The sequence below is a fragment of the Haematobia irritans genome, chromosome 3 (genome assembly GCF_050003625.1).
Source record: "Haematobia irritans isolate KBUSLIRL chromosome 3, ASM5000362v1, whole genome shotgun sequence".
NCBI classification, from domain to species: domain Eukaryota; kingdom Metazoa; phylum Arthropoda; class Insecta; order Diptera; family Muscidae; genus Haematobia; species Haematobia irritans.
In genome coordinates this window covers 50,106,944-50,120,216 of record NC_134399.1, presented here as the reverse complement: position 1 = coordinate 50,120,216, position 13,273 = coordinate 50,106,944, and the positions used below count along the sequence as shown (strand labels likewise).

Here is a 13,273-nt window from a genome sequence, read left to right as displayed (position 1 = left end):
TAAACTACCAAGGCGACCAATTACAATTGGTCGCAACGTCTACATATCATGTGTTACGGCGTTGTGATAGTCAATACCACAATAATACCGGATGTAAATTATTTGATACAAAGTGGTACCAAAATTAAAAGATAACGTGAATCAATTTATTAATACCAAACGGTAATGACCACATACCGCCTTTTTTCTACCAGCGTATGAATATCGGAATAAATTAGGAATTCTCCGACATTATCAGCATCCTGTATGCAATTGAGGCTGTAATATATTTGACAAAGTTTCTCCAGTCATGATCCCCTCTTCCATTACGATTTGTACAATTTCTTGCTCGGACAAGTATGTTTTACAAAAGAATTGAGTCCGCTGGCCTCTAAAAATTGGACAAACAGCTAAGAAATGGTAAAGTGTCTCTCTCTCCGAAAGGTTGCAAAGCGAACATTGATCATCTGCATTGCGATTATGTGAATTTAGATATATTAAGTCCACACGTGCCTTTAGAATCCATGTAATCTCTCAAGGTTGAAGAGTGTATAGATGGCTTTCTTCTTTTCCCGTTTCGATGTATAAAGCGTAATTTGGTGTACATTCTGGTAATCGTAGAACTAGTTTAAGGAAGAAGTGTTGAAGCTGGTCTACTTGTTCGAAATTTCCATATCCCCAAATTAGAGCCCCGTATGCCTTTACTGATCTACATGCAGCCGTGTACAAATTTTCCAAGGGAAATATCGTCCTTTCTCAAAAAGTTATTCCATGTGCACTTTATAGCACTTTTTGCATGGTTATTTCGAGTCTGCATATGTTTCGAAAATTTCATCTGTGGTGTTAGTATTACTCCTAAATACTTGTAGGTTATATTAAGGTTAGGTTAAAGTGGCAGCCCGATTAAGTTTCAGGCTCACTTAGACTATTCAGTCCATTGTGATACCACATTTAACTAAAAGTACCTATTACATATGGGCACCTCTAGTTTTAACCACTGAACCTTCATTATTATTTTCTTTTGTTGAACCAACCAGATTGTTCCAAAAACATTAACAGACTGCTCAAGTTAACGTTTTCCAGTTCCGCCAGTAATCTAAAGCTATATGCCCCTAAAATTCGCTTACGCCTTAAGACCGGCACTCTGTTCGGTTTTCGCGTTGAAACTCTATACAAAACCAAAAAGTGCGAAAAACTAGCAAAATTTTTTCAATTTGTGGTACTTTGTTTATTTCGAGTTGAAAAACTGACGTTTATAGCATTAAACACCTCACACAAGAGGTGTTTAATTGATTCCTTTTCCTCCGGATCATGATAGCTCATACAGTAGTCATTATAAAGGGTGATTCTTTTGAGGTTAGGATTTTCATGTATTAGTATTTGACAGATCACGTGGGATTTCAGACATGGTGTCAAAGAGAAAGATGCTCAGTATGCTTTGACATTTCATCATGAATAGACTTACTAACGAGCCACAACGTCGAATTTTCAGTGAATGGGCCCTAGAAAAGTTGGCAGAAAATCCGCTTTTTTATCGACAAATTTTGTTCAGCGATGAGGCTCATTTCTGGTTGAATGGCTACGTAAATAAGCAAAATTGCCGCATTTGGAGTGAAGAGCAACCAGAAGCCGTTCAAGAACTGCCCATGCATCCCGAAAAATGCACTGTTTGGTGTGGTTTGTACGCTGGTGGAATCATTGGACCGTATTTTTTCAAAGATGCTGTTGGACGCAACGTTACGGTGAATGGCGATCGCTATCGTTCGATGCTAACAAACTTTTTGTTGCCAAAAATGGAAGAACTGAACTTGGTTGACATGTGGTTTCAACAAGATGGCGCTACATGCCACACAGCTCGCGATTCTATGGCCATTTTGAGGGAAAACTTCGGAGAACAATTCATCTCAAGAAATGGACCGGTAAGTTGGCCACCAATATCATGCGATTTGACGCCTTTAGACTATTTTTTGTGGGGCTACGTCAAGTCTAAAGTCTACAGAAATAAGCCAGCAACTATTCCAGCTTTGGAAGACAACATTTCCGAAGAAATTCGGGCTATTCCGGCCGAAATGCTCGAAAAAGTTGCCCAAAATTGGACTTTCCGAATGGACCACCTAAGACGCAGCCGCGGTCAACATTTAAATGAAATTATCTTCAAAAAGTAAATGTCATGGACCAATCTAACGTTTCAAATAAAGAACCGATGAGATTTTGCAAATTTTATGCGTTTTTTTTAAAAAGAAGTTATCAAGCTCTTAACAAATCACCCTTTACTTCACACCAATAGTTTTTGCAAATTCGCCTATCAGGCAGCGACCCGTTATAGCAGATATCAGAAGTGATATCTGACGTCTTGAGAACACTAGCATATCTAGTGTGCGGTTCAAGTTTAAATGGGGCCATATTTGCATGGTGTCGTTACAACCCTTGCATTCTCCCATCGAACATTTGCCATCATGACAGCCTTCTCACGCAGTAAGAGCTTGCAGGTAGCCAAAGACATACCAACAGATTCTAGTCCCCTGTAATATGTAAGGTAGTTTCTAACCTTGCTAACTCATCCATTTCGCAGTTCCCCGGTATGTTCCTATGGCCAGGCACCCATATTAGGTGAATATTGTACTGCTCAGCCATCTTTTTTGGAACCAACATTTTTTGGAACATTACTTCTCAGCCAATTCGTCACCTCTCTTATTGCTAATATTTCAGCCTGAAAAACACCACAGCGAGAACTTTCGATGCAGATTTACAGTTGGTCCCGTTGTCGGTATAAATTTCATTTGGTATCCCTCTGCGAACCATGAAATTGCGTATGCACATAATACATTAACTGTTATCTAAGCTAAGTGCAATTTTGAGATGTAGAGCTCGAATGGTGAGGCACGTGAATTGTACACCCCATCTCTTTTCTTTTATGCGCTTTACAGACTATCAGTTATTCCGGACGGAATGTCGGTGTTTGTAAAGAATCTTACAGTGTGTCAGATCGATACGACTTGTCGGCGATGACTAAATAATCGGTAAATGTGTTATCGATCCCATAAACATGTCGCAGTATCGATTGTGCCTTCGGACTTATCTTATAATGTGCACAATATATAGGATATGTTCGACACGAGCACTGTCGTCCGGAATAACTGATAATCTGTAAAGCGCATTATGTACCGAAGTAGTAAATGCCCACGTAAGTGATTGGCCTCTCAAAACTTGCTAGCTCGAAGGTTGAAACGTTGATATTTGTGGCGTCATAGGTGAGCGGATGCATTTTTACAAGAAGAGAACCAACCAGATTGTTCCAACAACATTAGCAGACTAAAGCTATATGCCCCCAAAATTCGCTTACGCCTTACACAAAATGCAGGACGGCAAATGTTCGATGGGTTGAGTATATCGTATCAGTAGTTGCGCAAAATGTGATTTATCAGCGATAATTATTAGGATACCTTTCTTCATAGCTACATGCATTCTTTAGGCGTCCTCCTACACGTGGCAAACCCAATTTGTCTAGGTTAGGTTAGGTTAGGTGGCAGCCCGATGTATCAGGCTCACTTAGCCCAATAAACTCAAACGTTTGAAAAATGCTAAATTTCAACAATTTTTCAAACATTTTTTCAAATGATTAGGGTAATATTCAAGTTGAGAAATTGTTGAGAAAATCGCGTTCTCAACAAAAAACAGACATTACCCTCAACAGTGAACACATTCAACACATTAGCAATAATATCTCAAGTGTTATCCTCAAATTGAAATGCATCGCTACTCAATAATTTGTCAAACAATTTTCGATGCGAGTCAAATTCAAAATTAACATCGTTGCAAATACTTTTCAACCTAAATTTGTATGAATGATATCCCCACTTCAAATTGAAAGTCAAAGCCAAAATTCTATGAATTTTGTATAATTTATTCATTTTCATCAAAATAAAATATATAATAATAGACTACACTACATAATACACTACAATACCAATTGATAAATAATAATCTTATTAAACATATCAACAAATAAGAACAAAAAAAAAACAAACAAACAACAAAACTTTAAATATCTTAAACATTATTAGTAAACACTTTTGCATTAATAATTCGATTTCCTTCCTTTTGGTGTCATAAAACAACATTAAAATTTGCGGGCAATTTGAAATTAGGAACGTACTGGACCGCGTGTTAGAATTGATTTCCAGCAGAAGGAATTCACAAAATATCCATTTTAAACTGATAATAGCATATGAATTAAACTGACGATGTGAAGCACATTTTCATCCAGTATTTGTTAATTTCAACAATTTGTTGTTTTTAACAATTTTAATTGGTTGCACTTGTAATGTTTCTGGAAACGTTTTCTTGTCGATAAGCCACTCATTTTTCATTGGTCAGCTTCTTACAGCCTGTTTCTGTATGTCGAACTATCGATCGACTAAAATGCATAGAAACAGCTGATGTTTAGTTATAAATTCAGCTGTTTGTTTCCATTTCAGTCGATTGGTTCAGTCGCTCGTTCGACATACAGAAACAGGCTGTTAATGTTTGAATGAATGTAGCATCCAAAGATTTTAGTTTTCTGCAAACAGATTTAAATTTAGTGACTTCTCTAATGCGCTTTACAGACTATCAGTTATTCCGGACGGAATGTCGGTGTTTGTAAAGAATCTTACAATGTGTCGGATCGATACGACTTGTCGGCGATGACTAAATAATCGGTAAATGTGTTATCGATCCCATAAACATGCAGCAGTATCGATTATGTCTTCGGACTTAACTTATAATGTGCACAATATATGGGATATGTTCGGCACACACAACGAAAAACTTGTCAAAAATTATACTATAAAAGCATACAATTTACCTAATTTACTAGTATGAAATACGACTTTAGAAGTTTTTTCGGCAAGGGATACAGAGATGAACTGCTAAAATTGTCACAATAATGTTATTGGTAAATCATACCAAAAATTGGTAAACTTTACAAATTTTTAACTCGGTTATTTGAGAAAGCATTTTCAGGCAGAAATTAAAAAAAAATAATTAAATAACAAAAAATGTACTGTTTCTATTTGCTAAAATATATTGTGAAGTTAGTAAAAGAGAGACAGTGGAAATAATACATTTCCCATATTTAAATGATCGCTTTTTCAATAATATCCCCAAATAAAACTCAAAATGTCTTATTGCTATATTGTTGCAAAATATTTATTACACACGGAAAGCAGAAAACGTTACAATAGCAATTTAAAAAATAATATTAGACAATATCATTGAATTTATAAAATAATCTCAGTACAGATCGGTATAAAATTCGTGTTTCACAGAAAAATTTAAACTAAAAGTTGAACCAAAAACAATAACTTCACTTTTCGTGGCTACATTCAATATAATTTGTAGGGTATGAATGAAAACAATTACAAAACTTTTTTTTTAATAAACAAAAGTAATTGCGAAATACGAACTCAGTACCGGTATAAAGATATTAAAGGAAAATTTAAACCAATGTTATGGAGCTAGTTATTTATAGGGTATAATTCAGTTCTGTATAAACAATTATAGTCAAAGAAAATAAAGATTCACATATTTAAAAGATATTTGTAAACAATTTGTCATTTGATATTATTCATTAGGTACAGTTTTTTAAATCGTTGACGAAAGTAACAACATTTGGGACTGACTTTTCAAGAGGGAAATCAAATAAGTATGTTTCTACAAAAAGCCACAAATTTTTACATTCCAATGCAAATGCATGGTTTATAGTCTTGTGTAATTTAAATGAGAAAATTATTGCATCTAAATAAGAATGAAATTTAAGGACGACTTTCCCAAACGCCACAAAGCACCCTTTATATGAAATGTGATCTGTTACTAAAATTGTTATTTCCTCTTCATTGCTTTCATATTGGGAAATATCTTGTATTTGTTTAGTAAAGCTGTGTTGAGAGTTGACTATTGTGGTCTTTTTACGAACTCCATTTTTCCAATACATACTTGGTTTCAATATTCCATGAAGCATTGTGAAAATTTTTGCCGTCTTCTCATCTACAAAAAAATTTAAGGTTACATATATTTTTTACTAAAATGATATTTTACAAAGCACATACCAATTTCAATCGATTCCGCTGCCATTAGACTTCGTAACATATTTAAAAGAATAGGGTCCTTAATCCATAATGGAAATATTTTCTCGTGGTTATTCAATAATTTAGTCCAATTTTCGTAGTTGAATGAATAATTTGGAAAAGAAACGTTATAATCTATATCAACCTGAAAAAGAAAGTTTTTTTTTTTTATTTTGTTTAGACTGCCAAATATACGGAATACATTTTTATGAAACTTAAAATGGTACAAACAAATATATATCGCCATATTTTCGGCCAAATCTTAAATACCATTATGGATCGCATGCAAGAGGTGTTTAAATTCTAGCCGGTTTTTCTTTTTTCTATATTTTCTGTAGCAAATACCTCAACCATGGAGGGTTCGGCCGAACTATGCACCAATTTAAGATGGGTTTGAATATAGTACGCAAATTTAATTATTTTAAAAAATATGATTTGTGAGAACGATGCAAAGTTCGGCTTAATCGAAGACTATATATCCTCCAACATGGATCTTAGATTAAAAGCACTGCTGCAAAAATCTTGAATAAACCAATGATTTCATTTTCAAATCTGTTTTTATTTATTTTTCTTAAGGTCGGTACTATGTTCGGTTTTTAAGTTGAAAATCACTTTATATTCTAGATCTAGTTAAATCTAGATGGAATCTCAACGACAAAGAGAGTTCGTAAAACTTTAAGGTGTGTACTATGTTCGGCTTTCGAGTTGAAATCACTTTATTTTCGTGATTACTTTTGGAGAAATAATCAAAATTAAAAATGAAAACAAATATATTCCCGCAAAGTCATGCCGAAATCTAGAGGAACAAGAAACTGCGTATCAATTGAGTTAATTTATCAGCTTTATATTGATCTGCCTTAATAAAGTAACCGCAAAAATTTCAACTCGAAAACGAATATAGTACTTACTTTTAAATTAAAGTAGCCTCGAAAATTTCAACGCGAAAAGGAACATAGTACCGGCCTTTATACGTTATTACTTACCAAATCTGCAATCCTTTCGTCTTTGTAAATTGGCCATAAATCAATGGTTGTTTTAATACAACCTTTCAAAGTTTTCTTTCTGTATGTTGAAGTTAATGACCATTTCTGTTTAATAATTGTCCAATCTTTAATATAGTATAACATGTTTCTTTCCACTTCCATTTCTTTCTCATTTTCTATTAATCCAATAATAAGTGACTCATCCTTTGGACTTGACTTATTTTTACAAGATAAATGTATATCAATTTTTTTCAAGTATCGTTTTTGACCTTGGTATCTGTCCCATATTTTACCTTTGGGAGGTTGATTCTTTTTGTGTTGAATAAAATAGGTTTCCTAGACAAAAATAATATTATTCAAACATATTTAAGTGTATTTTAAACGAACATATGTCGTAATAACAAAATAAAAGTAGGAATTTAGGGGTCAAATATGTAGTGAAGCAATGAATTAAATATTCAAAAGAAAGTGCTTTGCCTTTTGTCTTCTCAGAATGCTAATATTAAAATGTTGCCAGCCACATAAAAAATGCTATCGTTTCAGCGGGCAAAAATTTTATCAAAATTTTTTTAATTGAAAATTTTGTCAAAATTTTATTTCTATAGAAAATTTGTCAACATTTTATTTCTATAAAAAATGTTTAGAGAGGAAAATTTTGTCAAAATTTTATTTCTATAGAAATTTTGGCAAAATTATATTTCTGTAGAAAATTATGCCAAAATTTTATTTCTGTAGAAAATTGTGTCAAAATTTTATTTCTCTAGAAAATTTTGTCAACATTTTATTTCTATAGAAAATTATGTCAAAATTTTATTTCTATAGAAAATTTTGTCAAAATTTTAATTTTATAGAAAATTTTGTCAAAATTTGATTTCTTTAGAAATATTTGTCAAAATTTTATTTCTCTAGAAAATTTTGTCAACATTTTATTTCTATAGAAAATTATGTCAAAATTTTATTTCGTTGTTGTTTTTTTATTTCAGCTTAAAACCATACATTGACTAAACTACAAGAGTAGCTTAACCAACAGAGGAAAAGAATGTTTGTCAAATTTATTTGGGCAAAGCCCTATAGACTGCAAGATGGTTGGATGGACGCACGTTTCGGAATTACCACATTCCTCATCAGCATCCTCTACTTGCAGCAAAACTATCAACCAATTATCAGAATAAATTCAGGCAGTTTATTAAACCCAACAAAAACCACACTTGAACCCTCCGAAAAAAGGTTTTACATTGATAGCCGGCTTATGCCGAAATAAACTCGAAACAAACATATCTCTTTTCCTATGCCACTGTCAAATCATCGATTTGAATTCACATGGCTGGGTTTATTTTGAGCGTGCCTCCTCTTCTTTTTCCATTTGTTTTGTTTTGTTATTGTTGGTTTTGTTCTTTAAGCATTGTTGTTGTTTTTTTATTTCAGCTTAAAACCATACATTGACTAAACTACAAGAGTAGCTTAACCAACAGAGGAAAAGAATGTTTGTCAAATTTATTTGGGCAAAGCCCTATAGACTGCAAGATGGTTGGATGGACGCACGTTTCGGAATTACCACATTCCTCATCAGCATCCTCTACTTGCAGCAAAACTATCAACCAATTATCAGAATAAATTCAGGCAGTTTATTAAACCCAACAAAAACCACACTTGAACCCTCCGAAAAAAGGTTTTACATTGATAGCCGGCTTATGCCGAAATAAACTCGAAACAAACATATCTCTTTTCCTATGCCACTGTCAAATCATCGATTTGAATTCACATGGCTGGGTTTATTTTGAGCGTGCCTCCTCTTCTTTTTCCATTTGTTTTGTTTTGTTATTGTTGGTTTTGTTCTTTAAGCATTGTTGTTGTTTTTTTATTTCAGCTTAAAACCATACATTGACTAAACTACAAGAGTAGCTTAACCAACAGAGGAAAAGAATGTTTGTCAAATTTATTTGGGCAAAGCCCTATAGACTGCAAGATGGTTGGATGGACGCACGTTTCGGAATTACCACATTCCTCATCAGCATCCTCTACTTGCAGCAAAACTATCAACCAATTATCAGAATAAATTCAGGCAGTTTATTAAACCCAACAAAAACCACACTTGAACCCTCCGAAAAAAGGTTTTACATTGATAGCCGGCTTATGCCGAAATAAACTCGAAACAAACATATCTCTTTTCCTATGCCACTGTCAAATCATCGATTTGAATTCACATGGCTGGGTTTATTTTGAGCGTGCCTCCTCTTCTTTTTCCATTTGTTTTGTTTTGTTATTGTTGGTTTTGTTCTTTAAGCATTGTTGTTGTTTTTTTATTTCAGCTTAAAACCATACATTGACTAAACTACAAGAGTAGCTTAACCAACAGAGGAAAAGAATGTTTGTCAAATTTATTTGGGCAAAGCCCTATAGACTGCAAGATGGTTGGATGGACGCACGTTTCGGAATTACCACATTCCTCATCAGCATCCTCTACTTGCAGCAAAACTATCAACCAATTATCAGAATAAATTCAGGCAGTTTATTAAACCCAACAAAAACCACACTTGAACCCTCCGAAAAAAGGTTTTACATTGATAGCCGGCTTATGCCGAAATAAACTCGAAACAAACATATCTCTTTTCCTATGCCACTGTCAAATCATCGATTTGAATTCACATGGCTGGGTTTATTTTGAGCGTGCCTCCTCTTCTTTTTCCATTTGTTTTGTTTTGTTATTGTTGGTTTTGTTCTTTAAGCATTGTTGTTGTTTTTTTATTTCAGCTTAAAACCATACATTGACTAAACTACAAGAGTAGCTTAACCAACAGAGGAAAAGAATGTTTGTCAAATTTATTTGGGCAAAGCCCTATAGACTGCAAGATGGTTGGATGGACGCACGTTTCGGAATTACCACATTCCTCATCAGCATCCTCTACTTGCAGCAAAACTATCAACCAATTATCAGAATAAATTCAGGCAGTTTATTAAACCCAACAAAAACCACACTTGAACCCTCCGAAAAAAGGTTTTACATTGATAGCCGGCTTATGCCGAAATAAACTCGAAACAAACATATCTCTTTTCCTATGCCACTGTCAAATCATCGATTTGAATTCACATGGCTGGGTTTATTTTGAGCGTGCCTCCTCTTCTTTTTCCATTTGTTTTGTTTTGTTATTGTTGGTTTTGTTCTTTAAGCATTGTTGTTGTTTTTTTATTTCAGCTTAAAACCATACATTGACTAAACTACAAGAGTAGCTTAACCAACAGAGGAAAAGAATGTTTGTCAAATTTATTTGGGCAAAGCCCTATAGACTGCAAGATGGTTGGATGGACGCACGTTTCGGAATTACCACATTCCTCATCAGCATCCTCTACTTGCAGCAAAACTATCAACCAATTATCAGAATAAATTCAGGCAGTTTATTAAACCCAACAAAAACCACACTTGAACCCTCCGAAAAAAGGTTTTACATTGATAGCCGGCTTATGCCGAAATAAACTCGAAACAAACATATCTCTTTTCCTATGCCACTGTCAAATCATCGATTTGAATTCACATGGCTGGGTTTATTTTGAGCGTGCCTCCTCTTCTTTTTCCATTTGTTTTGTTTTGTTATTGTTGGTTTTGTTCTTTAAGCATTGTTGTTGTTTTTTTATTTCAGCTTAAAACCATACATTGACTAAACTACAAGAGTAGCTTAACCAACAGAGGAAAAGAATGTTTGTCAAATTTATTTGGGCAAAGCCCTATAGACTGCAAGATGGTTGGATGGACGCACGTTTCGGAATTACCACATTCCTCATCAGCATCCTCTACTTGCAGCAAAACTATCAACCAATTATCAGAATAAATTCAGGCAGTTTATTAAACCCAACAAAAACCACACTTGAACCCTCCGAAAAAAGGTTTTACATTGATAGCCGGCTTATGCCGAAATAAACTCGAAACAAACATATCTCTTTTCCTATGCCACTGTCAAATCATCGATTTGAATTCACATGGCTGGGTTTATTTTGAGCGTGCCTCCTCTTCTTTTTCCATTTGTTTTGTTTTGTTATTGTTGGTTTTGTTCTTTAAGCATTGTTGTTGTTTTTTTATTTCAGCTTAAAACCATACATTGACTAAACTACAAGAGTAGCTTAACCAACAGAGGAAAAGAATGTTTGTCAAATTTATTTGGGCAAAGCCCTATATACTGCAAGATGGTTGGATGGACGCACGTTTCGGAATTACCACATTCCTCATCAGCATCCTCTACTTGCAGCAAAACTATCAACCAATTATCAGAATAAATTCTGGCAGTTTATTAAACCCAACAAAAACCACACTTGAACCCTCCGAAAAAAGGTTTTACATTGATAGCCGGCTTATGCCGAAATAAACTCGAAACAAACATATCTCTTTTCCTATGCCACTGTCAAATCATCGATTTGAATTCACATGGCTGGGTTTATTTTGAGCGTGCCTCCTCTTCTTTTTCCATTTGTTTTGTTTTGTTATTGTTGGTTTTGTTCTTTAAGCATTGTTGTTGTTTTTTTATTTCAGCTTAAAACCATACATTGACTAAACTACAAGAGTAGCTTAACCAACAGAGGAAAAGAATGTTTGTCAAATTTATTTGGGCAAAGCCCTATAGACTGCAAGATGGTTGGATGGACGCACGTTTCGGAATTACCACATTCCTCATCAGCATCCTCTACTTGCAGCAAAACTATCAACCAATTATCAGAATAAATTCAGGCAGTTTATTAAACCCAACAAAAACCACACTTGAACCCTCCGAAAAAAGGTTTTACATTGATAGCCGGCTTATGCCGAAATAAACTCGAAACAAACATATCTCTTTTCCTATGCCACTGTCAAATCATCGATTTGAATTCACATGGCTGGGTTTATTTTGAGCGTGCCTCCTCTTCTTTTTCCATTTGTTTTGTTTTGTTATTGTTGGTTTTGTTCTTTAAGCATTGTTGTTGTTTTTTTATTTCAGCTTAAAACCATACATTGACTAAACTACAAGAGTAGCTTAACCAACAGAGGAAAAGAATGTTTGTCAAATTTATTTGGGCAAAGCCCTATAGACTGCAAGATGGTTGGATGGACGCACGTTTCGGAATTACCACATTCCTCATCAGCATCCTCTACTTGCAGCAAAACTATCAACCAATTATCAGAATAAATTCAGGCAGTTTATTAAACCCAACAAAAACCACACTTGAACCCTCCGAAAAAAGGTTTTACATTGATAGCCGGCTTATGCCGAAATAAACTCGAAACAAACATATCTCTTTTCCTATGCCACTGTCAAATCATCGATTTGAATTCACATGGCTGGGTTTATTTTGAGCGTGCCTCCTCTTCTTTTTCCATTTGTTTTGTTTTGTTATTGTTGGTTTTGTTCTTTAAGCATTGTTGTTGTTTTTTTATTTCAGCTTAAAACCATACATTGACTAAACTACAAGAGTAGCTTAACCAACAGAGGAAAAGAATGTTTGTCAAATTTATTTGGGCAAAGCCCTATAGACTGCAAGATGGTTGGATGGACGCACGTTTCGGAATTACCACATTCCTCATCAGCATATATAGACATAAAGTTTTGACAAAATTTTCTATAGAAATGAAATTTTAACAAAATTTTCTATAGAAATAAAATTTTAACAAATTTTTTTATAGAAATAAAATTTTGACAAAATTTTCTATAGAAATAAAATTTTTACAAAATTTTCTATAGAAATGAAATTTTAACAAAATGTTCTATAGAAGATTATTTTTGTGTGACCAATTTTTGTGTGATTTGAGATCGGCTATATATAACTATAGACCGATATGGATCAATTTTGGTATGGTTGTTAGCGGCCATATACTAACACCACGTTCCAAATTTGAACCGGATCGGATGAATTTTGCTCCTCCAAGATGCTCCGGAGGTCAAATCTGGAGAACGGTTTATATGGGGGCTATATATAATTATGGACCGATATAGACCAATTCTGGCACGGTTGTTAGAGACCATATAAAGGGTGATTCTTTTGAGGTTAGGATTTTCATGCATTAGTATTTGACAGATCACGTGGGATTTCAGACATGGTGTCAAAGAGAAAGATGCTCAGTATGCTTTGACATTTCATCATGAATAGACTTACTAACGAGCAACGCTTGCAAATCATTGAATTTTATTACCAAAATCAGTGGCAGAAAATCCGCTTTTTTATCGACAAATTTTGTTCAGCGAT

The 13,273-nt window shown here is 34.2% G+C and overlaps 1 protein-coding gene across 1 annotated transcript; it reads right to left on the bottom strand.

The window, feature by feature from the left end:
* Positions 1-5,309: 5,309 nt before the first annotated feature.
* On the bottom strand, positions 5,310-7,423 carry LOC142229742 (uncharacterized). The gene is made up of 3 exons (XM_075300310.1): positions 7,070-7,423; positions 6,069-6,231; positions 5,310-6,006 (listed from the first exon to the last, which is right to left on the bottom strand). The coding sequence occupies exons 1-3, from the start codon at positions 7,229-7,231 to the stop codon at positions 5,591-5,593; spliced, it is 741 nt and encodes a 246-aa protein (XP_075156425.1). The 5' UTR covers positions 7,232-7,423; the 3' UTR covers positions 5,310-5,590.
* Positions 7,424-13,273: the final 5,850 nt, after the last annotated feature.